General features: G+C 38.4%; 1 protein-coding gene across 6 annotated transcripts in view; it reads left to right on the top strand.

The window, feature by feature from the left end:
• The window catches only part of ARHGEF28 (Rho guanine nucleotide exchange factor 28), a 259,146-nt gene that overhangs the window by 211,905 nt on the left and 19,364 nt on the right, over positions 1-27,877 (top strand). For 5 of the 6 annotated variants that reach the window (XM_036226271.1, XM_036226269.1, XM_036226270.1 and 2 more), the window contains 9 exons: positions 430-608; positions 1,544-1,635; positions 2,774-2,956; positions 6,400-6,531; positions 9,624-9,724; positions 12,541-12,579; positions 12,672-12,719; positions 16,929-17,411; positions 18,486-18,786. In XM_036226271.1, the coding sequence (XP_036082164.1) occupies positions 430-608; positions 1,544-1,635; positions 2,774-2,956; positions 6,400-6,531; positions 9,624-9,724; positions 12,541-12,579; positions 12,672-12,719; positions 16,929-17,411; positions 18,486-18,786 (1,558 nt within the window). The remainder of the gene's footprint in view (positions 1-429; positions 609-1,543; positions 1,636-2,773; positions 2,957-6,399; positions 6,532-9,623; positions 9,725-12,540; positions 12,580-12,671; positions 12,720-16,928; positions 17,412-18,485; positions 18,787-27,877) is intronic. The other variant, XM_036226272.1, reaches the window with a different exon arrangement.

Below are 27,877 nucleotides of genomic sequence, written 5' to 3'. Positions count from 1 at the left end.
AAAACAGTGTCGCTGTTAACTGCCAAATCCAATGGATTCTTTAGATCTTCCATCTCAATATCTTTGTATTAGTCAGTCAATGTACTATTTCTTATACATACCCTTCTAGAAAAACCAGTCATTCCACCCTTGACTATGGCATTTCGTTTTTTTTTTTTTAAATTAATGCTCTGATTGTTCTCTCTTTTTAAAAGTTGTCCTTTTAAATCACCAATTCTTAAGGACATTCTCCTGTATTATTTTTTTCCATCCTCTCTTCACCATAACCTTTCCATTGGAGATCTTACCAACTTCCACAGCTCTTTGGAAAAGGTTGATGTGATATGAAGCTTTGCCCAATACTGTTGCTTGCCTTTGCTAATGTGGTCTGTGAGACCCATACTTAAGACAGCATGCCATTTCATCTGCACGCCCTCCTATTTTACATAGGATCAGAAGCCATCTGTTATTTCCCTTCAGAAGCTTATAGCTAGAGAAGTTGCTAATGAGGAGAGAGGAATGTTTCTGATCAGTGCTTCATCTGCTGGTCCTGAGATGTATGAAATTCATACCAGTTCCAAGGAGGAACGAAATAACTGGATGAGACGGATCCAACAGGCTGTCGAGAGGTAATGTTTCCTTCTGTCCATAATCCAGGAAATGGACTTGTTCAGTTGGGGAAAATATTCTAACTGTGTCTCCTTGCATGCAAACTTTGCCTCAGCCCGAGTGGTCTGCTCCCCTGTGATAGCCCCTCATCTGCAGCTTTCTTCTCTGTGCCTCCTCGCATGCCCCATCTCCCTCTGCCTGCGTGACTCCTGCCCATCGATGGTGCAGCTCATGGCTCACCTTCGTGAAGACCTCTTCAGTTCCAGTGGTGTCTTTCTTGCCTGAAAATTTTTAACACCTGCTCTATAAAGTATTTATTCCTGCTTGTCACACACGTGTACCTGTTATCTTTTTTATGTATGCATGTTTCCTTATTAGATTGGAAGCTCCTTGAAGGCAGGGACCATGTCTTATGTTTCTTTGCCGAATTCTGAAGGATCATTCAATAAATGTTTTTAGATTAGTGTTCAAAGTCAACTTACTCCTCATTATTATGCAAGGACACTAGGTAGGAGTGAATTATGTTATATAAAATTCCTGCATTTCCAATGCACCCTACCCAAGCTGACACCCCACTTCCACCTTCTATAATTCCTCTACTTTAATCTATTAAGAATAGAACTTCCCAAATGTAGTAGAAAGCAAAGTTATTATTTTAGTTGTATCTAATATATTGTATGTGTGTGTACATGAGTGTGTTTTTGTGTGTATGTGTGTTTGTTGGTTGAAATAGTTGAGTCATTCTATACTGCTGACTTTGAGAGCTATGTTATAGTATGCAGGGTTCTTTATATGCTCAAGAAAAGCAAATATCTTGGCTAGGGGGCATGACAAATTCTCTTCAGGCTGACTTTTTCTTTGAATAATTCTACTACCAAGTTCCTGTGTCTTTCTTATGAACCTAAAGATACTCAGACTGGTTTCGGTTGTCTCTCTTGGCTATTGTCTTTTAAAGTTGCCCAGAAGAAGAAGGAGGAAGGACAAGTGAATCTGATGAAGAGAAGCGAAAAGCAGAAGCAAGAGTGGCCAAAATTCAGCAATGTCAAGGTGCGTGGCACGGGAAACTCTGGCTCCCTCATTGTAGTGTTGTTTGTGGATGTGGAGAAAGCCCAGGCACCATGAATGGGAAGTTAGGACTGAATGGTTGATCTCATTGTGTGTACCCAAGGCCTACTGTAACTACTCTCAAAAAAAAAAAAAAAAAAAAAAAGTACTGGCACTGGTAGTGCTCAAATAAGGTGTCCCTCTCCTTCTTCTTTGGTGATTAAAAAAATATATATTTTTAAATTCTGCACATAACATATATGAAATAGTAACTGTGGGCAACATGGCACAGATGGGCATTGGAATTGCTGTCCAGTGGTTTAATTTTGGGTCCCAGCACTGTCAGGTCATTGTTGTGTGACTGTGAACAAGGAACATAGTAGTAAGTAGCTCCTGGCCTTAGTTTCCAAGTCCACAAAGCAAGAAAATTAGGTTAGCTCAGTGATGCTGGAATTAGCATCATTTGGGGAAAGTCTTTAAATATTCTGGTGTCTGGACCCCAGACTCAACCAATTCACCCAGAACCTGTGGGAGATAGGGAGTAGACATCAGTATTTTAAACTCTCCCCAGGTGATTCTTAGGCAGAGAGGACACCCTTGGATTAGATGCTGGTTAAGGTCCCTTTAAGCTGTGACATGTTGAAATCAGAGAAAAACAATGCATGAAAAGGTGGTCAAAGAATTGGATGTTTAGAAATAAAAGCGTAAACCATTGTGTTTGGTTTTGACCAAAGCTGACTGAAGCTGAGCCGTTTCAGGCCTTTGCATTGTTTTCCCTTGTGGGTATCGCTCATTACGGACAAGCCACCTCGATTTCATTCCTGAGCTTGATATTTAGAAAACAGCCTGAACAAAGAACAGCTTTGTGGTTTTTCTGGAATTAGGGGAATGGAAAAGGAAACAGACATATATTGAGTACCTTATTTATAGAAAAGATAATGAAAGCTCAGAGAATTAAGTCTTTTGCTGGAGGCTACAGTCACTAAATGAAATAGTTAAGATTTGAACTTGGATCCGTCCCACCCAATAACTTGAATTTTACCTGCTTGCTAATCAGCAACATCTTTGTCCTGTAACTTGAATGTTCATATTAATCATTATAGTCGTGTAATAACCTTTTGTGCTAAATTCTGTTTCCCAGAAATACTCAGTAATCAAGACCAACAGATTTGTACATATCTGGAGGAGAAGCTGCATATCTATGCTGAACTTGGAGAGCTGAGCGGATGTGAGGATGCCCATCTCGAGCCCCATCTCCTCATTAAACCGGACCCTGGGGAGCCTCCCCAGGCGGCCTCACTGCTGGCGGCAGCACTGAGAGAAGGCAAGTTGCTTCCAAAGGATTTGGTGTGACGAGTTTAGAGAATGTTTATTGAGGACCTACTATGAGCCATGCATGGTGGTCTTGGTGCTGAAGATACAGCAGAATAAGACAAGGTCTTGACTCTCCTGGAATTTATATGACAGAAACAGCAAAATATAAGGAAATAAATATGTCAGCTTATGTCAAGTGCTATGAAGAAAAATAAGTGGGGTCTGGGGGATATAGAAAGACTGATGGAGTCGGGGAGGTCCTATTTTAGATAGGGTAGCCAGTGAAGGCCCCTTTGATAGAATGATACATAAGCAAACACAAAGGAGTTGAGAAAGCCAAATAGATATCTGGGAAAAGATCGTTCCAGACATAGGGAACAGCAGAGCAAAGGCCACGAGGCAGGTGAGTGCCAGATGTTTTTGGGGAACAGCAAGGAGGACAGTGCAGGTACAGTGAAGCGAGGGGTACGAAGTATTCAGAGATGAGTCAGAGTTAACTAGGATGCAGATTATCCAGACAGAAGGAGGAAAGGACTTTGAAGTTCATTCTAAGTAGGACTGGAAGCATTATTGAGTTCTGAGTAGAGGAGTGGTTTGATTTGCATTTTTTTAAAAAAACAACTCTGCTAAGTAGAAAGTGATAAAGTCTAGGGTATGATTGGGAGTTGGTGGCTGAGCTAGGGTAGAGGACAAGATCACCAAAGGTGAGAGAGTCAAGGAGACGAGAGGCCAGGGTATCGGAAGTGTTAGGCTAATAGAACTGGAATTACTGAGATTTTTGACAGGAGTGACATTGAGGGGAAGAGGTGAATTGCAATAGGAGCTTAAATTGTTTAAGGAGTCTGTAGAAGAATGGCTGGCAATAGGGAGGGGCAGTGAGTGGTATAATCTAAGGGGAAAGAGGATTTAAAGGGAGAAATGGAGTTAATAGTCTGGAAGTATAATAGAGACAAACGGCCACCACCTGAGAAAGAAGCAGGGAATGCTATTGTTCACAACAAGGGTTGGTAAATTGCGTGCCACTGCCTGTTTTTGTAAATATGGTTTTATTGGAACATAGCCACACCTGCTTGTTTGCATATCATCTATAGCTGCTTTCTTGCTACAGGGGCGAAGATGGATAGTATAATAAAGATGTTATGTCCCACAAAGCCTAAAATATTTACTATCTGGTCCTTTAGAGAAAAAGTTTGCCAAGCTCTGGATTAGCATCTCAGAATACTAGCCAGATGAAAATTAAGAATTCATGAACTCTATCACCTTAATTTTATAAGTTGAGGAAACTGAAGTCTTCAGAAGGACATAGAGGTTGGCTGAGGTGGGGCTCTGCTGATTTATTTACTCATTCATTCATCAAATATTTACTGAGCATTTATCATGTGCTCTGTGGTTGGTGCTAAGAAAGCAGTAATGCTTTCAAAGAACCTTCCAGTGGAAGAAGACAGACGATACACAAGGAAGCAAGAACATTTCAGAAATTCACATGAAAGTAAGATAATGGGATTGGAATGAGGTGAAGGCTTTTCAGGGGTCAGGGAAGACTTCTCTGAGGAGATTATTTTTTGAGATGAGACTTGAAAGACAGAAGAAGCCAGTTGTCTAGAGGTCTGAGGGAGGACCATTACTGTGCAGAGAGACAATGTGTGCAAAGTCCCTGCATCTGGAATGAGCTTGGCATGCTTGAGGAAAGAAGGAAGGCCAGGCTGTCACGATCAACGGAGACTGCCGTGAGGCGGGCGGCAACCAGATCTTTGTAGGCCATGGTTAAAAAAAAAATATTTCAAAACTGATGACAAGTTACTGAAAGCGTTAATCATGGGCATGGCATCATCTTATTTTTGTCTTGAAAAGAACACTGATTGTTGAATGGGGAACAAATTGAAAGAAGACTAGTTTGCCTAGACACAGGAAGCACTTACAGAAGCCGAAATGAGGGATGTAAGGGACTTGGTCTAGACCAGATTACTGACAGTGGAAGTAGAAAGCAGTGGGCAGATGCAAGATATATTTGAGAAATAAAGATAAAAGGGCTTTCAAATGGGTTGAGAAGAACCAATGACCCTCTCCTTATCTTCGATGATCTCTTTATTGAAAAAGTCACCTACTCTTAATTTTATCCAGTGGCTTTCACATCCTCCCCCACCAAAACTGTCACTAATGCCTGGTTGTAAGTCGGCCTGCTTGAATTCCTCTGGCCCACCATAGGATGGAGGTGCTGGGGAGCAGCAAGCAGACCCAGCTATTTCAGAGAACCCAGAGCAGCTGAGGTTCTGCCACAGGCTGCAAAATCCATCTCAGTCATTGACCATCAACACCCAGGCTGAGAGACTTAGTGGGAATTCTTATCAAGGCAAGGAAATTACCATTGGAAAAAAGGACAGCTCAGTTATGCACCTTGAATTGCCCCCCGTCCCACATCTTTGCTCTTCCACACTGCTTTTCTTCCTTCCTCTGTCTTCTTTTATCTCTGCCTCTTGGATTCCATTCATTCTTCAAGGTGCTGCTCAGCGTTCATCTTCTTTAAGAACTTTCACCAGCTATTCTAACTGTCCTGCTCCTCTGAGCTACTAGAGCATTTTATAACACCTGGACGACAGAACTTAGCACCCAACGCATAGTATAGATGGTTGTCTGTGTCTCTCTCTTCCTCCAGTCTGTAAACTCTCCTTACTAGTAATTGGATGCCCATTACTGCCTAGAACATAGTAGCTGCTTGGTTTGCTGAATAAAATCATCGGAGTGTTATAGAAATATTTGTAGGGTCCTCAAAATGATCTATTTTCCATGGTAGTTGAAAATCTTTTATTGCAAATAAAAAAACTTCACTTTCCTATTGTGGTGTTTCCCAATCTTACTAAATCCTAAGAATAGCCTATGATGCTTGTTTAAAGTGCAAATCCTCTGCTTTTTCCCCTGGAGAATCTGATCTAGGAGGTCTAGGGTGAGGAGTGTAAATCTCTATTTTTTAAGGTGTTTTTGGGGAAAGACTCTTTTAAGAATAGCTTATATTTCGGAGTGGCAATTCTTACAATCCTAATGCCTGGTATATTTAATTAATTGAATGTTTAGCATACTTATTTACTGAAAGTTGCACGAGATATTTTTATATGGCACATTTTGTTTTTTTATTGAATTTTCTACCAAAATGATGCTTAAAGTATTGGTCTAGATTGCAAGTTGGCAAGCTTTCTCTGTAATGGGCCAGGGAGTAAATATTTCAGGCTTTGCAGGCCACATACAGTTTTTGCGACACATTCTTCTTCTTTATGTGTGTGTGTATGTGTGCACATGCATGTGTGTGTATTATAACAACTCTAAAAAATATAAAATCATTTTCAGCTCCTGGGCCGTATCAAAACAGACACAGGCCAAATATAGTTTGCTAACTCCTGGTCTAGATTAAAAAATTATATATTTTACTTTTTAATTTACTTTTGTTTTCCTGCTTCTTAGCTGAGAGTCTACAAGTTGCAGTGAAGGCCTCCCAGATGGGTGATGCCTGTCAATCATCTGAGGAAGGGTGTGGAGAATCTGCCTTGACAGATATGCTCAGTCCTCACGATGCACCAGGACCACCTACTGCTTGTAAGTGAAAACGCAGGCCTTTGCCATGAGCCTGCACGCAACCCCTGGAGCGTATAGTGTTTGTATAAAATAAAGGCAGTGACTCTGTTTCTATTGGAAGGGCCTTAATGTATTTTTTAAAATTAGAAAAATGCTGAGAATAAACACACCAGCCTCTTTTGTGTGTAATAATGACACCGTTGTTCCAAGGACAAGGACTTAAAGGAATAGTTATGGGTTATACTGCTCTGTTACCCAGGCAAGCTTTGTACCATCCCCAAAACCTACCCTGCCTCATTTTTGGTATAACTTATTGAATATAGTTTTGAAAGAACTTTTAAACTTTTTTTTTTTTGAAAAAGGGTCTCTGCAGTTTATCAGAGAACAAGTCCTTTAACTTAATCTATGCATCGATGGAGAAAAAGCATAATTCACAAACATAGAACCACAGACACACACACATGCACACACATATACCCCCAATACAGGCAGATGCGTGCACACATGAGATTTGGTGGTCTGGTTAGAAGCAGAAGTGCCAAAAGATTCTTGACCAATGTCGTCATACACTTTAGTTCAGGTCAGAAATCATTTCTTAAAAATGCTGTTTCAATATTTTTTAAATACAGAAAAATAGAATGTAGAGAGTTGATTTAGGTATTTTTTCTGAACCTGACTATATTATTATATGTATAGTTGAAGGCTAAATACTTAATTCCCTAAAGGTTTCTGAGATAAGAGAATAAAGAAGATATTTTTTTTAAAAAAAACAATGTATTTTTTATTATGTTCGGGTAGTAGAAACCTCACTCCCACCAGGTCTTATATGCACAAGATAAAATGTCTTTAGTAGCTAGAGATTGGAGGATTAAATTGTCTTGGAATAGCTTTAAAAACATCCTTTGGTAAATTAAGATATATGGAAACCGTACAGTTTTTAAGTTCTATACATTTTTTTTTTTAAATTTAACTAGCACCAGTAATTATTTTCCCCTCTCAAGTTCTGCTTTATCTAATCCAGGGTTTCTATTTTCAGAATGTGCACATATGTTTTTCATTTCAACACAGCCCAGATTCATCAGGGGAGTTGTACTGCCCTGGGTGATTTCCTTTTTAAAGACGAACCTCATTATGCTATTGAGGAAGTTCTATGTAAAAATACATGTAGGGGTCTGCTGCTCTCAGCCTTGCCCTGGGGACAGCTGGGAGGGTCTCCATTCTGCTGCGCAGCTGCTCAGAGTACATGACCTTCCCGCCCTGCAGACCAGGCAGCGAAGGTTCTCTGTCAGGACCCACATCTCTCATGAGCTCCCAGAGATGCTCCGGACATCTGCCAGAACCACTGAGAGTCTCTTTACAGTGACCTGATACCAGGATTCATGTAGAGGAGGGGCAGGGGCATATCAATGGGGTCCACTACCCAAAGACATATTCAGTTCTGGGCTGGACCAGAACATGGTGCTACAAGAATTCGATTCCGTTTATAAAGTTGCTGAGGGCAAAAAATACTATTCCCAAATGAGGGTCTGTTCCTGAATGAGTCAGTTCTGGGTTTGACTTTGAGGACAGGGGCCTTCTGAGTCAGACTCATGTCAGCCTGAGCTTATATACCAAGCAAGGCACTCTGTATTTAGTCCTCAATGTACCTAACCAGGTGGGTGAGTATAATCTACTCCCTAAAAATTTCTGGAGACCCTCTCATCTACTCTGAAATTGAATACAGGAACAGAGAGACCTGATCTATAGTCCATTCTTCTGCCTTCCTCAACTCACCCATTTGATGGCTCTTTTCCCACTCGATGGCTCTCATTTTTTTTTTTTTTTTTGAGGGGGAAGAAAGAGAGAATGGCTAATTGTTTTCATAATGTTTTTGTCATCTCTCTAAATTAAGAATGGTACTCAATGGCGAAACCAATTTTTTAGAGACAGAAAAGTCTCTATAAAATGTCCCTTCACTATAAGTGAATAAGTGTTGACTGGTGTGAGCAAAATGAACTTAGTTTAACTGATATAATTTGAAGCAGTTTCTGCTTAAATACATGTTTATTTGTAATAGAAGAGTGCCTTGGTGTCCTAGAGGACTCTCATTTAAACAAAGAGAAAAATGTATTTCCTTCATCAGAAATAAAGTTTCAAGATGGTACTGGGGGAAAAATTATAAATAGTGTCACGAAGTGAAGATTTCATCAGGGTCTTGATTGGATATGGTTCCAATGAAATTCTGCGTGTGAAAGGGCTTTGGAAGATCTAGTTTTAATCAGTGTAAGGTGAGCATGGTGTACGTTTTAACTGAATTCACATGGATAAATAAATAAAATCCTGCTAACAGAAATTTAATGGATAGAGTGAAATCTGTATATGTATATAAAAATATTATTGGACTAGAAATATTTCTACATTTTTATAGGTTAAATATACAGTATTTATTGTATTTGTGAATTTAGAGCATAAGCAAGAATTGTGAGAGGAAAAACCACACTCAGAAATTGTTTTTAAAAATCAATAAGTTGGAGATAGGGACAGGATCTCAGTGTGTGTGACTGTGAGGCTATAAAGTATTAGCCACCTTCACCCTGCTCAGAAAGCTGCTCCACTGCTGTTAGGGAGAACCCCTTTCCCCTAAGCCCGTCCTCTAAGGCGGGTTTGTGGTCTGCTGCTCTCCTTCTGGACACCAGGGAGCCTTTCACAGACTGGTCCCCTTGCAGCTGCGCCTGCCAGCCCTGGCTTTTGTTCTGCAGTACCTGTTCCAAATTTTACCCTCCCCAGGCGGCTTTTTCCTATTAAGTGAAAGTAAGATGTAGAATCTACCCTCACAGAACCACCACCATCACATGAACACCTCTCCGCAAGAAAAGAAGAAAAATAAAAAGAGGGGGGATAATCGGTGCTGTTTGTCAGTTTGTTATCTAATCTATTAGCGTGTAAGCTCCCCGAGAGCAGGGACTCTTGTGTTGCTCTGTGCTGTTTTAGCACCTCTTTTAAGAGTATCCAATATGTGTGATTTTGTGACGTTTGTTACTTGGAAATGTGTCAGCTGTGTACAAAAGAGCCCAGTCCTCTGGCTGATGTTTGATGATGTCCTTTTTGTTTCTGTCTCAATGGTGTGCTTCCAGCACTAGTCACAGAAGGGACAGGAGGAAGAGGCTGTTGGGATGTGGATCCTGGGACCCAGGGTGTGGGAACCGACTTGGCGGTCTCTGATGCAGGGGAGAAGGTATTGTGAACTGATTTGTTAGTAAATAGCCCGAGTTACTTTGTGTAATAAAATTATCTTACGTCCTGGTCTGTCCATGGCTGAGAGTGGTATGAAAATGTTTTCCTGAATTGTTCTCTGTTTCAATATTTATATTTAAACTTTCTGACTTGTTTCCTCTTTAAATGTTCTTGCTCCTCCTATATCATGTAGGTGTAAACAAAGAACCAATTGAAAAGTTATTAAAAATATTCAAAACTCGAATGTTTATTTGTGTGTCTGCGCTCTCTTCTGGTCTCGCTTTCACTCTTCGCACTGAAGCCTGTAACTCTTCACCCACGACATTCAGCAGCTCTTGGCCAAGGCATGGTGCTGGGCATCCAGGCCATTGTGCCACCAGGTGGCGCCAAAGTGGCAAAAATAGTTTGACTTTGGACTATTGCTTGCTTCTTTTCACCTTTCTTTTCTTTTCTATAAACATAGGTTATAATACTCTCTTTTAAAAATAAAATGCATGAAACTTTCTATTAACTTCTAGTGAAACTGAGACGTCAGAAATAGTGTGGTAATAAGGACATGATTCTGGGAGCTGGCTAGTGGGCCTCCCCAGGATCCTCTGGGCTCAGGAATTTACCTTTATCTAAAATAAAATTAGGTACATTGCCAAATACCAACAAGTGTTAATGTGGTAAAATGACACGTGTCAGCTCTCTATGTGTGTAACATTTTATGTATTCCATATCTCTGTATAAATATACAAACAATTGAGAAACCAAATCTAAAGATTGTTTTTAAATCTGTAGAAAAAGATGCCTGTGATTCAAGTGTTTAAAACTTCATAGGTCAAAATGAAAATCGGCATTATATGTAGTATTTTACTCCACTTATTCTGACTGTAAGCTTTCTAACTTTTTTCTTCTTAGAATGTTCCTGGTTTCCTTCCTTTACAATGCAGACTTCACTTAAGCTTGCAGCTTCCAACTGCTTTTGTTTTAGAGGAAAGAAGGGGAGGGAGGTTGATTAGTAATCATTTTCTCTTGAATGGAAAGCTGTGGTAGTTTCTACCCCTAAAGTCTTTTTTTTTCCATGATTAAGTCACAGGTAAGTGAGATTAGGTGTCTAGATTCCTCTTTGGATGAACCTATCTGGAAAAAAATTGCCATTAATAAGGCATTTGGAGAAACCAAATGAATTAACATATAGGGCAGGATCACTTGAAATAAAACTTTAAACAAGTGTAGAATGGATATTTTGTAATTAGATTTTTTTTTTGCTAAGAGTTTTTTTTAAAGTATTTCTGAAAGAATTTTTTAAAAATAAAATGTATAACCCAAATGGCAAAATACTCCGTATAAATCACTAACTGCAGCTATGTACATTCACCACAAGGTGGCAGAACAACTCCATTTAAAAACTGACATTAAAGATTACTGTCTTGTATCAAAGCTGGTGGTTCTTTGGAAAAAGTAATCGTATGTATCATAATTCATTTCTATGTTTCTAATTTTTATAGAATATAAAAATGTAAATTGTACTATTTTTTTATTACAAAAACCATGGAGTATGGAGCAAGGACAGATCGAGAAATACAGAGAGAATTCTAAAACTCACTACAGAATGTGGGCTCTTAGCCCCCATATCTTGTGGGCACAAATCTAATGATTATAAACTTCATCTCCTTTTCCATCCTTTGTCCTTCTCCTATAGGAGGTTCTGGTTAGTAATGAAATCTTTAATTGGCATTATGGGGGTTAGAGATCTGACTAGCTCATGAAGGCATCCTCAGCCTGAACTAATTGAATTTAAGAAGTCCAAAGCTACCTGAGCACTGACGGCTGACTGTTTCTTGTGGTTTCACTTTAAAACTGCTCAAAGAAGAGCGATGGGAGACTGTGGGCTCTTGGAAGGCAGGGAATCTGATGATGTTCCATAGCATAAGGTGTGGAGTACATAGTAGGTGCCTGATGTTTACTTATACAGTGGAACTAGTGTCCATTTTATACCAGGCATCGTTCTTAGGTTTGAAGATATAGCCTTGAATACACAGATGAAATTCCGCTACTCATTGGCTTATATCCTAGTGACGGAAGTCAGACAGTAAATGAATAGACAAATGTTCAGTTCAACTCTGAAAACTGGAAACCCTCACTATCCACATGTGCCCTTAATGTGTAAGTAGAGAGATGAAGAATGAGGCAGACAACCCTTGTTTCAGGAGCAGATTGTCCCTGGTTGCCTCATTCATGGCCTCTGCCCATAGTACTTCTAAGGCAATCACAGAGGGTCCAGCGAATTCTGAGAGATGGGATCTGGAGCACGTCAGCTAAGGACTCCCCTTTGGGTCACCTCTAGGTCAGGTTGCTTCATCCTACCACTGGCTGTTTGGGCTTCATGAATCTCAAACATTGAGAAAGGGAGTAAGAGACCAGCATGATGTTCTCTAGCTTTCAAATCTGGCCTCCAGGATGCCAGGGCCAGGCTGGCCTGGGAGACAGCTTCGACTTGGGCACAGAGAGCTCAATTTACAGTTTGGTTTGCACAAGGTAAATGTTGTCATCGAGAGTGTGCAGCACTTCCTTACAATCATCCCTCATTGTCTTCAGGGATGGTTGGGTGAAAAGTTGCCAAGCATCTCACATACTGAGTTTACATAGAGGGGGCTTCAGTAAATGGTTGTTTAATTCTATAGGCTTTGATTTCTGGAAGGAGACAGTCACTATAGAAGAATTTAGAGAGACTGAAGTGATTTGCCCAAAGTCATACATTTGGGAATACTACAGTGTAGCTTTTCAAAAGTAGAGTGATTATTCATTTTCTTATGTTTTTATGTATTTTAGGTGGAATATAGAAGTTTTCGAGGTTCTTCACAGTCAGAGGTGAGCTATGCATATCTTAGATATAATCATTCTTTATTTGTGGATAATGAATGCTTTTTCAAGAATTTGACACTTAGGATCTTATTTTTCAGATTATACAAGCGATACAGAATTTAACCCGTCTCTTATATAGCCTTCAGGTAACTGTGCTCCTCTCATTTTTGACCTTGTAAATGTTTCTCTTAATGCAATTCACTTTATTTGATGATTCCCATACTTTAAAAATTAGAACATTTGCAAGGTAGTGAATGATCTTAAAAGAATGCCAACCCCCAGCTGTAACAACTAGATATGTTGAACTTCACCTGGTTTTGTAATCACAAGGCAACGCCACTACTATATTTTACTGTTCTTCTCTGAAACCATAAAACAGTTCATATCTTTAAAAAATACTGATGAATATGATCTGGCTTGAAGTTTACAATGAAACTTTTAGGTGAGTGTAGCATGACTTCACATTTTCTGCTGAAAACTCAAATTCACGCCTAAACTTTTTTCACTTCCACATGTTGGCCTTAGGCCTTTAGAGCAGTTAAATAATTCATATGCTTCTTCATTCTTTTGTGTGTTCATCCACCCAACATTTATTGAGTGCTCTGTCTGTGCAGGGCACCATGCAGAGGGCTCAGCACACAAAGGCAAAAGGACCACAAAGCTCACTATCTAAAGGCTTCCTGTCTGCCAAGGAAAGACAAGCATAAACATCATGCTTGCATTAAGGCTTATAGGTTTGGATGATCCCTTAGGCTGTGCATAAGAAAGGCTGAATGAATACATCTAATTGCTTAATTTTGTGGATTAAAAAATATTTTAACATATCAAAGCAATGGTGGTATCGTAGACTAATTTGTAGAAAAATTTGAGTATGCAAATAAGTAAAATGACTTGTAATTCTATAGAGAGAATTATTGTCATGATGGTATATATCCCTCCTGGTTTTTAGAATCATTTTATACATAGTCTTACAACACGTACCTTTTATGTCATCAGCGATTATTCTATAGCATGATTTTTAATGGCTGTATAATATTCCATCTGTGGAATGTATTATCCAATTCCTCATAGTTTATACTTTTGTATTAATAACACTCTAGTGATATCCTTGTACACTAATCTCTGTGAAAATATTTAAGTATTTCCTTAGGAACAGTTACCAGAATTATGTTTTCAGGTTTTTAGTAGATATTGCCTCTCTCTACTCTTCAATTTAAAAATTGGTTAAGGTATCTGATTTTCTTAATTTGCATTTTTTTGGATTACTGTTGAGATGAACATTTTTCCTACTGGTTTATTAGCCAGTCATACTTCTTATTTCATACTTGTTGAATATTAAAAAGAAAATAAAATTAAGTCTGACTTTAAGTTTTTGCCAGAAAAAAATGTGAAGTTATGCTACTTTCGGCATTTTCTTTATACTTCAATGTCATAAAGACTTCTTCTCTTCTGTTCTATTCATCATCTCCTTATTCTTGTTCTAGCACCACTATCTTAATTATTAAAGTTCGGGATTGCATTTGAATATGTGGCAGTACTAGTCAACTCATTATTTTTCTGTGCTTATCTGCATGTTCTTCCATAAGCGCTTTGGAATTACTGACAAATTTCTTACCTTTCTACCAAAACCGCTAAATTAAAAGCTCATTATATTTCTGACCTAAATTAGGGAGAATTGGTACTTTTGCAATAGTTAGTCCTCTTGTCTGAGAATATGTTGTTAGTCATCTCTTACTTTATGTTCTGCTGGAATGCTTTGTGGTTATCTTCATTTAGATACTAGTCGTTGTTGTTTTGCTAAGTTTATTCCCAGATATTTGTCTCTTTGTTCCTATTGTGAAAGGACTTTTTAAAATTATTTTCCCTAATGGTAGATGCTGATAATAAAAGTATTGATTTTTATATGTTTATTTTGTAAATGGGCAACTTGTTGAATATTGTTTTTTCTTTAATAGTTTTTCTGTTGATTTTTGAAGTATTCTAAGGAGAAAGTAAAAAATTGAAAAAGCTGGTATTATGACTATTCAGTAATTACATCGATTTTATTTTCTTGGTTTATTGCTTTGGCTAGAACTTAGGAAAATGTATCAAATAATAGTGGTGATAGTAAGCATCCTTGTCTTGTTCAAGATTTAGTGGGAATGCCTTTAGTGTCTTATATTAAATGTGCTGGTCTGGGGTAGATGTTCTTAGAGATCAAATTTATCATATAAAACAAATATTCTTTCCTTTAAATTTGAAATACGGGATATAATTGTATAGTTCATTACCTTTTTTAGAGACAAAAACATTGCGTATCTCTGATGAAAATACTCACAAAGTCGTATCTCTTCTTTCCAACGTTGAAAGCAGCCCTATCTGGATTCAAAGTCCAGAAAAGCCAGGAGACCTAAATGACCTAATTTTTGCAACTCATTAGGTTGAAGCAGCATGAGAAATATCAAATTCTATAGTAATTCTTAACCAGTGTTTCGATATGGTCTAAGTATATGGGCTCTGAGAGGTTTCTGTTTACGGCACAGTTATCTCTTCTAAAGTTGAATCTCTTATGCATGATGGAAATTTTAACATAAGCATTTTTGAATCAGATGAAAATGAAATTTGATCCCTATTTAGGAGAGCAGAGTTAGAGATGAGGTGTAGGCAAGGCAGAAAGGAAAGGACACAGAGTTATTCCAGCAAAGTTAAGAGAGAGTGAATTGGGAATTTTCCTAAACTTGAAAAGCAAGTGCTGTTTTCTACCCTACATATTAATGTAAATTTTAAGTGTGAAGATGACTTTTATCCAGTCGTCAAATCCCACCTCTATGCTACAGAAGAGAATGGTCTTATTCCCATTGTTAAGTAGATGTGACGAACTCTTCATGGTAGCACTCGGACTAATTGTAATGCTTACATGAGAGTTATCATTGCCTGTGGTATTTTTGACATATAAAATAATGATTATTTGTTTTACTATACCGATGACCTTGGGATTTCTTAGAATTAACTGGTGCAGTATAGTCTACGATTTGCTCTAGCTAAGTCCTCAGAGTCCTGAGTAGCTTATTATTTCATAAAGATCAAAGTAATTAGTACCTATTCTCAGTGATCATTGTTCTCTTTGTGATAACTTCTAAAAGACAATCAAATATTTATATGAATTTGTGATTTTAAAAATTATTTTCAATTTTAAAAACATAAATTTAATTTCAAAAGGCCTGGTGAATACAGTTATGAGTTTTTTCCCAAGTCAAGTACCAACTTAAAATATACCTTAATTCTTTAACCTTCAAAAGTGTAGGAAACTGCTGATCTAACAAAGAAGTAATGGTCAAATCCTCATCTTCCCAGCATCTGTTACACGGACAGTTTTAAGAATTCTGAGGAAAGAAGAATGTGAATTTTTCCCTAAGAGAGTAATAATTTCTCATAATGAGTCAAAACACACACACATACCCAGTATGTGGCTACTTTCAGTTTGTCTCTTCTGTGCTTCTTTGCACTTTAAACGGGAACTTTTAAAATTAAAAGCTTCCAGGGGCATTCAGAGATTTTTTTTTGTTTGGTTTGTGGAATCCTTCCAAATCTTGGCAATTATTTCCTGTGATGCTGCCAAACTTTTCATAGGCAGATACCGTAACTCAAAATGTTTTTTTAATCTGGTTGGTTATGTCCTCTGGGCTTTAGAATATCTATGCTCCCTTAATCATTCTAGCCTCCTGTTAGCAATCTATTAAACAAATGAATTTCAGATTTGTGTTTTATGCATGACCTTCCTGCTATAATACAAAGAAATAATCGTAACAAGACTAGCTTTGCACTTACATATATATCCCAAATATGATATTCACTGCTATTGTTGAACATTATACTATAAAAGATTATTTACCGAAAGTGTGCAAGTGGTTGACTTTTATTTTTATGTCTTCATGTATGTAATGTAGCTTAAGTAATTTCTGGTTTGAGACTCACAGAAAAGATGCTACCAGGTTTATATAGAGTCTTAATTCTAATGAATTCTGAAAGAGAATGAGACAAAGAACAGGAATGCAGAGTCTTGTGAATTTATGCGCTGAGTTCTTATTCAGAAGCGTTGCTTTAATGTTATCTAAAGCTTAGTAACAAACCCCATTTTCAAAAGAGGGGGATGAGTATTGCTTCTGTGCTTTATTTCTTTTATACATAAATTCAAGGCCATACCAGGAGGAAACAAGCCTCTGTGAGGTGCCAACGTCAGTCTTTGGAGGTAGCTTAAAAAAGGACAACAATATTAGTTGATAATAACTGGGTCATGTTCCTTGTGTTGAGAGGTAGTTCCAACCCAAAGGGCAAATAATGTGGAAGCTTTACTTTTCCCCCCTCTGCTTCGACAGGCCGCCTTGACCATTCAGGACAGCCACATCGAGATCCACAAGCTGGTGCTCCAGCAGGAGAGCCCATCCTCGGGCCCTTGTTTCCGAGGCACCCCCTTCCAGGACCAGGAGAAGTACCGCAGCCTGGAGAAGCAGCGTGAGGAGCTGGTCAACATCCACAAGCTCCAGCACCAGTTCCAGCAGGACCAGCTGCGCTGGCACCGCAGGTGTGACCAGCAGCAGAGGGAACAGGAGGCCAAGGAGAGCTGGCTGCAGGAGCGCGAAAGGGAGTGCCAGTCGCAGGAGGAGCTGCTGCAGAGGCACCGTGGGGAGCTGGGCCAGCAGCTCCAGGAGTACCAGCAGAACCTGGAGCGGCTGAGGGAGGGCCAGCGCCTGGTGGAGAGGGAGAGGGAGAGAGTGCGGGCCCAGCAGAGTCTTCTGTGCGGCTGGAAACACAGCCGGCAGAGCAGCCTCCCTGCAGCGTTCTCTCCAGGAAGCACGGAGGTATGGCTCTTCCGTGCTGGGCAAAGCGGTGTGCGAGGCAGCTAGCCTCTGCAAGACAGGTTTAGTCATGGTCGTCCCCGTCTCTTTGCTTCTTGTGTAAGAGCTCACAAGGGTTACTCAATATGTAGGTGGCAGAAGCTGGGAACTTTCAGAGACAATGCTTTTGCATCTTGATCTGAAATACAGAAATTTGAAAGGCCTAGGTCTTATTGGATCATGGGCTCATTGTAGTCTGAGACTCCCTTATTCAAGGGAAGAAATGCTAAATTGAGTTGTTCCGGTAAGATAAGGTTTGTCCTGGAGGAATACTCACCATTTACATGCTGTCTTTCCTGTAGTTGAGGGACCCTCTTCATATGATCGAGTCTTCAGAGTTCTGTGTAGCTATACCTTTTAGTCGCTCAATTAGCTACTTATGTTCATTATAGGTACTGAATTTAGCAAGTATAATACTATTCTGTTGTTCTCAGCTTATTTTTGTAAATTTGACATAGCGAGTTCACAGTCCCTTTCACTAATAATAGATAATATGAGTATGCTAATTAATGACTGGGCAAAATCAAACCATTCAGAAGATTCCATGTTCCATCTCACCCTTTCTAACCACGCTTGACAAGTCCATTCATCCCAGGAGTTTACTTTTCCGTGCTGTGCGCACATATCTCCTTTTTACTGATAGTGCATGAAAGTGTAAAAACTGATAGACCTTATAAGAAAGATCTTTGCTGCAGCTGATGTTCAAGTTGGCTAAATTACATTTATGGCAAATACATGAATATGTTTTCAACTTTTTTATCTAGAAAAAACTAAATAAAACGGTGCTTTTAAAGTGGAAGCACTTTAATGGCAGAGAATTTTTGCTTTAAGATATGTTGTGCATAGCAAATTGAAGTTTTTGGTACTAGCTGCTCAGAAGGGGATGGGAAGAAGGAGTCAAGGGTAATGTTCCTCTTGACCTCACTCTTATTTAAGTCTTGATTGCTGAATTATATTAGGGATAAGGACGTTATGAAACTTACTCAAAAAACTGGGGAAATTATTGTGTTTTTTTTTTCTCTGTATTTTCTTACACAGGTAATGGAGCTTAATCGATCTGAGAGTTTATGTTATGAAAATTCATTCTTCGTCAATGAAGCTTTAGTACAAATGTCATTTAACACTTTCCACAAACCAACTCCATCAGGTATCTATCGGGATGCCACTTATCCCCTCAATATTTCTAATTCTGATTTGATAAGGACTAGTGAAAATCAAGTAGACCTCAAGACGGACGTTTCTCAGCCATTGGGAGTCAACCATGAACTATGGGCAACTGCTGAGTCCTGTCATCAGACAACCCCTCTCCACCAAAGCAGTGAGGATTCTTGTAAAAATGGTAATTAACACTTTAAACATCATCTGTATTATTTCCGCAAGAAGCTGTGTCTCTGAATGGTTGGCTCTTCTTTAGAGCGAATCATAGTGGGCCATAGAATGGGAATAAATTGGTGCTGATGAGCTGGAGTTTGTGGCATAAACATTTCTTTGGGGAAGTCTGGGGACTTTTATCACTTGTGAGTAGCTAGAAGAGCTAGACCCTAGTAGAAGGGCTTACAGGAAGCCAGCAAGATGTTAGAACCAGACAGCATTTCCAGGTCTGTGGCTCAAACAATAACTTACCCTTAAAAGTGAAGCAGCTTGATATTTATTCCTCATTGTAGACCCTACCACATCCAGATACACATATTTGTTGACTTTCAGAAATAAAAGATATGGACAAAGTTTGTGGTAGAACTTTATTGTCTATCAGGGCAATTTCCTGCAACATTAGTGAACCCTGTACTGCTATTAAACACCCAAAATGGAACTGTTAACATCATTTGTCATTGTAAAAAAGGTGTTGTGTCTCCATAAGTACCTCGTAATAACACAATTTGCTAATCCCATTAAAGCATTTGCCAAATATAAATGAAAGGCAGCTTGAGTTACCAATTCCACATGAATCCAAATGATTTAAATCTATGTCTATTATAAATTGTTTTCTGTGGGATATGAGGTAGGGAATGAGAAGAACTTGAAACCTCTCTACCAAAAAACAGATGGCATGTAATAGAATAAACAAATGGCTGGCCACATGGATGTGAAATAAATCACTGACAGCAAGATGTTTGAGAAACATAAAGCAAGCAACAGTACAGAGATCTTCAGAACTGTGCACAGATTTATGTCCATGCTTGATATATATTCTTAGTTTGTCAGTAGCATAATTTTTCAGCAACAGAAAGTTTTGAAGGTATTTAGCTTCTCTGAATTAGAAAGTAATAATTCTGACACTACCTGAAAGTTGATTTATTGCTAATCCAAAAATCTTGATTCTTAGTAGTGGATAATTCTTTACAGTCACTGTGATAAGTGTTTATTCCTTATCAGCATATATGAGAGAATGAAATAGTTTTTTAAAGTGTTTCAAATAGTTTTTAAATTTTTTATTTTTTAATTGCCACTGACATACTAATATTATATTAGTGTCAGGTACACAATAGTGACTAAGCATTAATGTCACTTACAGAGTGATCACCCCTATAGATCTAGTACCCATCTGACACTATATACAGTTATTACAATATTATTGACTAGATTCCCTGTGCTATACTTTACATCCCCATGACTATTTTGTAACTACCAATTTGTATTTCTTAATCGCCCCCCCTTTTCACCTATCCCCCTAAAACTCCTTCCATCTGGCAATCATCAAAATGCTCTCTGTATCTATGAACTTGTTTCTGTTTTATTTGTTTGTTTGTTTATTTTTAGATCCCACATATAAGTGAAATTACATGGTATTTGTCTTTCTCTGTCTGACTTATTTCACTTAGCATAATACCCTCTAGGTCCATCCATGTCATTGCAGACAGCAAGATTTCATTCTTTTTTTATGGCTGATTAATATTCCATTGTATATATGTATTATCTCTTCTTTATTAATCCATTGAAGGCTACCCAGATTGCCTCCATATTTTGGTTATTGTAAATAATGCTGCAGTGAACATATGAATGCATGTGTCTTTTCAAATTTGTGTTTTGGATTTCTTTGGATAAATACCCAGAAGTGGAATTATTGGGTATTTCTTTGTCTTTTGTTATAGCTTTTGTTTTAAAGTCTGTTTTGTCTGGTATAAGTATTGCTACCTCAGCATTTTTTTTCTTCATGAAATATCTTTTTCCGTTCCTTTACTTTCAGGCTGTGAATGAATGTCTTTCAACCTGAAGTGAGCCTCTTAGACAGCATACATAAGGATTTTGTTTTTTTATCTATTCAGCTACCCTATGTCTTTTGGTTGGAACATTTGTTCCATTTGCATTTAAACTAGTTGTTGATAGAGATATCGTTATTGACATTCTATTATTCATATTTTTAATCCATTTTTTTTCCTTTTCCTTAAGGAAGTCCCTTTAATATTTCTTGTAATATTGTAATATTGATTAACTCTTTTAGCTTCTTCTTGTCCAGGGAGCTCTTGGATCTTTGAGAATCTCCAGGGTAGGATGACAAGTGTTAGCCAGGTTGATGGAGACTCAGATATGATGCCCACCTGCACATACAGGCTGGGTCTGGAGAGGGACCAACAAGGGAACAATGGATTCTGCCAACACTTCTGTCTGAGAAGAAGCTACTCTTCCAGTCCTTGCCCTGAAGCCAGACAATTCAGTTCCTCCTCACATGTCCCTGGTGCCTTTTGAGCTGCTGCCCTAATATTGGAGCTCAGAGCGAGTGAGTCATCAATAAGTCTATAGACAGGCCCTTTAAGAGGAGTGCCTGGGACTCCAGCAGCCTTCCATCTCACTTAGACACAATATCTGCTGGTTTTCACAACCAGAAATTACAGGGACTTCTCTACTCAGCACTGGAACCCTGGGTTCGGGAGCCTGGTGTGGGGCTGAGATCCCTTGCCCCTCAGGAGGGACCTCTGCAGCTGAGATATCCCTCCTGTTTCACATCTCTGCCCCTCTTACGAGTCTCAAGGTAGCTTCTTCTGCATATTCTTAGGTATAGGACTTTTGTTCATCTAGACTTCAGGCAATTCTCAATGATGGTTCTGTAGTTGTAATTTTTATATGGTCATGATGGGAGGTGAGCACAGTATTTACTTACTCCATCATCTTTCTTTTTTTTATTCCCAAATATTCTTTAAATAAAAAAGATATAATGGAATACTTCATTGGCATTAAATAAAATAAAGGGTCAGGCACAATTTATAAAATATAACTGCTTTCATGTGTAATTTGTAGCTTTAGTATGATGGAGACCACATTGCAGAATATTTTTTCTAGGTACATGTTTGTTGCTTTGCCATTTTGATTCATTAACTTGTTTTAAATATTTTTTTGTCAGTGTGGTTTTGTATACCGGCTTTGGTATAATTCAAAAACTTAGTTTGAGTTAAACCACACTCAGCTTTTGTTTAAAAGAAGTATTTCTCTTTTACTTTTTGTATATCTCCCATCTTTTTCTATTGCCTTGTGCTTCAAAGTAGAAAGCTTTTAAACATTTGGCAGCACATTTGCAGGAGATAGAAAATGTACTAAGGAAATAAACAGTGATTATATACAAAACCACTCTCTTCACATGTAAGGATTTAGATATAGCCAAGGGAAATGCTGAGAAAAAGTATTTATGCTTCAGATATTATATGTCCATTGTAGGCCAAGGACACTCAGGGCATTGACAGAAGAGAGGGAGGAAAATCAACTTTGGCCTAAATCTCTCAGCAACATCCTGGTGTGTATAAGTAGGGATTAGATCAGAAATGCAGTGTGTGCTGTTAAGCACCGGAGTTTTGCAACTAGTGAAAAAACCCTATTTATTTTTGTTTACTTAAGCATGATAAGCAGTTCCTGGAGGAGAGAAAAGAAGGTCAGAGATAAGGGGGTGATAGGGAAGTACAATGAAAATTGGATATATATTCTTAAGTGGGTTGTTAGGACCAGATAAAATTGTTTGAACCACTCCAAAGCGTTCACAGCTCATATAATTAAAAGTAGGACAAAATAAGGGCCTGATGCTGGTCTTCACTAGACCCTGTTGGTGCTTTCCACATGGTCTGGGGAGTGAGTGCTGGGCTGGGAGAAGCAGGCCTAGGGGGTGCCAATGAAGAGGAGGACAGTCCATGCGCTAGGATCAATGACAGTTTAGGGCCGTCATCTGCTCCTTTCACACTTTGTGGCTGAATTTTTGGGTGAGTGGTCATCAGTGACCACTCCTGAGGACTCATAGGTCACAATGTTCTAACTGGTAGAATTTGTCTCTAATATTCTTGGCTTATGTTTGTGTTAAGTGTGCACTTAACTGTGATTTGAATAATGCTGTGCAGAAGAGTTTATCAACAGGCCCCAAGGTCAGCTCTTTTCAGGCAACTCCTTAAAGATTGATTTGCTCTTTTGTGTGATTTGGTACTGGGTGCCTATGACCAGCTCAGAACAGTGGAAATGTGAATTTCTGGAACACTAAGCCTCATGAAAAAAATTGCATGTAAGTGAAATTCTCAAAAGTGTTTAGCTGTCACCTAGATTGGAATTTTCATTGGTTTGTTCAGCCCAATGTCACCACAAGTTTTACTGTGTTCCTTGTGCTCTGGTTATAATTGGTTTCTGAACTGGGCTATCGTCACTATCACCACCAACAATGACATGAAACAAATTCCAAGTGCTGTGCTGAGACTCATTTACTATAAAAAAAAAAAAAAAAAAACTCCTGAGATGGTTCTGTTATTATCTCCATGTAAGAGGAGAAACTGAGGTACAGGGAGGTTCAGTGACTTGTTCAAGGTCATTCAGCTGGTGAGTAGCAGAGCCGGAGGTGGAACTGGGGAGGACTGACTCTGAAGCCTGTGCTCTTAACCATTTCACTATAAAGTATTAATTTCTAGAAAGCTGTTATATGGTATTTTTTAAAAGAAATTGGAGTAGATATAGAATAAATCCTGTTGTCACCCCAGCAGGATGTTTATGATTAAGGGCCAGTGTTGTTGTTGTTTTCTTCCTCTCCTTCCCTTTAATATTAACATTTGGAAAATATTTCTAAATTTTCTGGATCGAGATGGGCAATGCTTAGGTTCTGAGAGTCCTTCAGGTGTCATAAATATCCTTTAGCCTCACTTCTTTCCCAGATGACACTTTTGCTTAAGAATGGTTTGTTTCTCTAATGTTGCCTAATGATAGCCCACGTTATTTGTAAATATATTTTAAGGCAGCACTTTAAAGAACTTTCCTCTCCAGTTTTGGAAGTTGTTTCATGAACAAAATTCTGATATGTTTGAACATTAAATCCAAATTGGTATTTGATTTTATTTATAGTGGAAGCAATGGTTAGTGTAAGAACTTAATCTGAACTCCTCTGAGGGACGCTAGCCAAGAGTGTCAGAAAATTTGAATTTCTTTAAGCAACATAGTCCCAATAGGACATTTGCTATGTAATGGCCCCATGAAATGGTCATCTGCATTACTTGTCTTAAAGGCAAAACAAACAAAAAACACTGTTCTCGTGACTTTTTTCTACCAGTTTTAGAATTCTATAACTATTTATTCAATACATCTATTAATTTACATTTGTTTTTTTCATTAAGCAACAGAGAAAACACTTTATGGTATAAAAATTAATCTGAAATCTTCTTGGTCTCCCTTTCAGTTATATTTTTATCTGTACCTCAATATTTGCAGATTACTTAAAAAGTTTCTCTTCAGTGTACTTAAAGTATTATGGTTTTGCCATGTACATGATGAAATTTAAATCAAGAGCCCAATCTTAAGAGTCATATAGATATTGGAAAAAGATAATAACTTTATTATGTTTGAATTCCCAAAGATTGTTTCCCTTTACTTCATATTAGAATTTGGTGCCCTTCAAAATATTTTCAAAATTAAAAATGTATTCAGAATATTTATTTATTTTTTTTAAATGCAGACAGCTGTGTTGAACTTTCATTGACATGCTTTTTTTTTTTTTTTTTTAACCTGTGGAGAGAAAATAGAAAAAGGCCCTCCAAAAGCAGTGCTGTAGTTAGTATTTAAGTAAGTTTTTAAGAAGACTTATGGCAGTGAGTATATGATAATTTCTAATGTTTCACAAATATTCCATAATTCACAAATAAGCACCTTATTTGTGTAATCTGTGTGGAAAGACGCTTTGCTGAAGACCTTCAGACAATATCTCATAAAACTAAAACTGGCATTGGATTCTATTAGCCTCAGTGACAAAGGTGTATTTGCGAAGGGGGACATATTAGTTTTCTAGGGCTGCTATAGAAATGTACCATAGACTAGGTGGCTGAAACAACAGAGGTGTATTGCTTTACAGTTCTGGAGTCTGGAAGTCCGAGACCGAGGTGTCAGCAGGGTTGGTATTTCTGAGGGTCTCTCTTCTTGGCTTGTAGAGTGTTGTCTTCTCCCTGTGTCTTCACAAGGTCTTTCCCTGTGCATGTCTGTATCCTAATTTCATCTTCTAAGATTACCAGTCATATTGGATTAGGGCCCACCCTAATGACCTCATTTAATTAGCTCTTTGAAGGTTCTATCTCCAGATAAAATTTCAGTATATGAATTGGTTAGTGAGGGCACAATTCAGCCCTTAACACAGGATAAAATAATTATTTTTCTCATCGCAATATTTTTAGGTGTCATAAAGGCTTTAGTTTTTTTATGAGCTTACCAAAATTGAACTAACATTTACCTATACTGTGAGCTTTTTTTACTTGGTTAAGGAAGTGACTTGAACTTCTTTTTAAAAAATTGGGTAATAGTAAAATTGTGATAATGACATCTATATGTTTATCAGTATAGGTTCAACACATAGAAATTAGGACAGAGTCTGTGGATTCATTAGGCAGTATTTCCAAATCTAGGCCCGAATTAGGAGCTTTGGGCATTTTGAGCTCTCTTTGTAATTGGGAAAGCTACTGGGTGCCATTATGTTTGGTCGCTTAAGTGAAACCAAAGCCGAAAGATCAGAAGTCTTTGTTAATGGCATCTGATGTCTACGGGAGTAAACGTCAGAATTGGCAATAATTGGGCAATTCTTTATCTTCTAGAATCTTGACTATCACTTTGGGCAACATTTTAAAGAAAACCATAATACTGCTTGCTCTCCGAAATCTGAGTATAAAGATAAAGAATTGGGCTCGAAGGCTTAATTTTAATCTTTCTCACCAACTAATGTACACGATCGACTTCTGCCTATTGCAGATTTTTTTACTAAGAAAGGGAAACATGCTGTTTGCTTGTAGAGCCTGGTGAGCCACGGGTGCTGACTGCCAACTTCCTGATTGCATAGTTCTCTGGGGGCAGATCGACTGTGTGAGCCAACTGGGCCAGGGCCATCCTGCCTAAGTGCATGAAGCCCAACACACAGCAGGAGGGCAAAACAGCAGGTGGGTGGGTTCAGAGGCAGCCAGCCAGCCATGGGACTGCCTGTTCATCCCCACCCTGGGTTCTCCTTTGGTTTGAACAGGCTGCTGAAATAAGAGTCCACCCAGTATAAAAGATTCCAGAGATTAGGCCTGGCCTAGGGTCACCCTTATGTTAAAACATAAAAAAGATATACACATACTTGTACTTATACACACGTATAGGTAGTTGGTGGGCCACATATTTGACCTCTCTAGTACAGTGTAGCTTTTATCCTCAAAGTGATTAACAGTTGGGTTTGGAAGGGAAGTTTGTAACCATTTATGTACCAAACATACCTGAAGGATAAGGCATGCACCTATCAGTCTCAATGACTCATGGGATAGCAATCTAAAACTGGCAAAGGAAGCACCACCCAATCCACGAATCAGAATCTGGGACTGTTTCCTTCCTTAGCCCTATGTCCATCCAACCATGGATTCCATTTTTAGGACTTGCTTAAAATGTGGCGTGTTCAGCTGAGGACTAATTTTTCATGTTCGCCTAAGAAGAATACGACCATGTGATTCAGTGGGCGGCAAACTTTTTCTTAAAGGACTAAACAATGAATATTTTACTATTTTTGGGACATCAGGTCTTTGTCACACTCACATAGTAACTCTGCCATTGTAGCTTGAAAGCACCATAGACAATAGATAAAGAATGAGATTAGTTGTGTTCTAGTAAAACTGTGTTCCAGATAAAAACAGGTGGTCTAACTTTTTCCCCTCCACTTTAATTGAGGAGGTAAGACTCTTCCTAGTTTGGAAATGTTACCTCTATTAATTCACCTTTGTAATATTATATGGCAGTTCATGTCATTCAACAACACATTGGAATTCATGTTCTCATTTTTTTTTTTCTGGTTTCATTGAAATATAATAGACAGTTGCTCATATTTACACCATACAATTCAATGAGTTTTTAAATTATAGTTGGCATACAATAATTTATTAGTTTCAATTGTATAGTATAGCGATTAGAGATCTGTATGACTCACAAAGTGATCACCCCACTAAATCTAGTACCCCTTTTGCCCCTTACATATTCATTACAACATTACTAACTATATTCCTTATGCTACACTTTATATCTCTCATGTTCTCATTTGCTCTTTACAACAATCTTGTGAGATCATGGTTACTGTCTCTGTTTTTCAAATAAGGCAGTCTTTTTCTCTTTGTATTCAGTCTCTCTAAAAAGAGTTGAATGTACTGAATGGGGTTTAAGGCCAATGTAAAATGAAGAGAGACTTTTCCCCACAACTCCAGCTCCCAAAATCCTGTGCTGGTGTTATGGAAGGCCACCCTCTCACAATGAGGATAACTAATGAAAGGTCATATACCAGGGGTAGGATTAGTTGCTAGGACCACGGTTACTGTAGCTGGCTTTGCATCAGGGCTTGCAGGAGAACACAAAGTATGAATTCCTATGTTCAGAGATTCCGATTTGGTCTGGCTTGGCTGAGGCCTGCATATTTTTGTATCTAACATGCCCTCAGGTGATTCCGAAGCAGCCAGCACCTATCCCTGCACTGCCAACCTGGAGTGCTGGACTTGATGTTAGAGAACCTCAGTTCAAATGCGAACTCAGGCTCATATGGCTGCGTGATCCCTAAGCCTTAATTCCCCATCTGTACAAAAGGGAAGGAAGTGTTATAAGAACTTTAAAAATGCCCAACATGTCCTGGGAACCAATGAACATAAGCTTCCTTCCTTCCTACCTCAAATAATTTATTCGAATTGTGATTCGGGGGTGGCCTGCTGATAAAAATAAAAGTGTCTTCTAAATGTCAGCAGGAAGCCAAGAGTTTAAAATAAGATTTTTAAAAAGACCATAAATTGGGGAATATTTTATTCAGAATGGAAATATATTAGACTATAAAGGGTAACCACTCTTCTATATCAGTCTTAGAGGAGCTGTTTGTTAGTATCACCAAACTATCCTGGGAAGGAAGTCCTTGAAAGCACATAATTTTTCTTCCATGTTCCTCTCTATAGAGGAAGAAGTTACATCAGTCAACCATGTTTTTAGAATCAAGTATAAAA

Source organism: Rousettus aegyptiacus, unplaced genomic scaffold, assembly GCF_014176215.1.
Source record: "Rousettus aegyptiacus isolate mRouAeg1 unplaced genomic scaffold, mRouAeg1.p scaffold_m13_p_8, whole genome shotgun sequence".
Taxonomy (NCBI): Eukaryota; Metazoa; Chordata; class Mammalia; order Chiroptera; family Pteropodidae; genus Rousettus; species Rousettus aegyptiacus.
The sequence above is the reverse complement of the archived record's forward strand: the minus strand, read 5'-3'. Positions and strand labels throughout refer to the sequence as shown.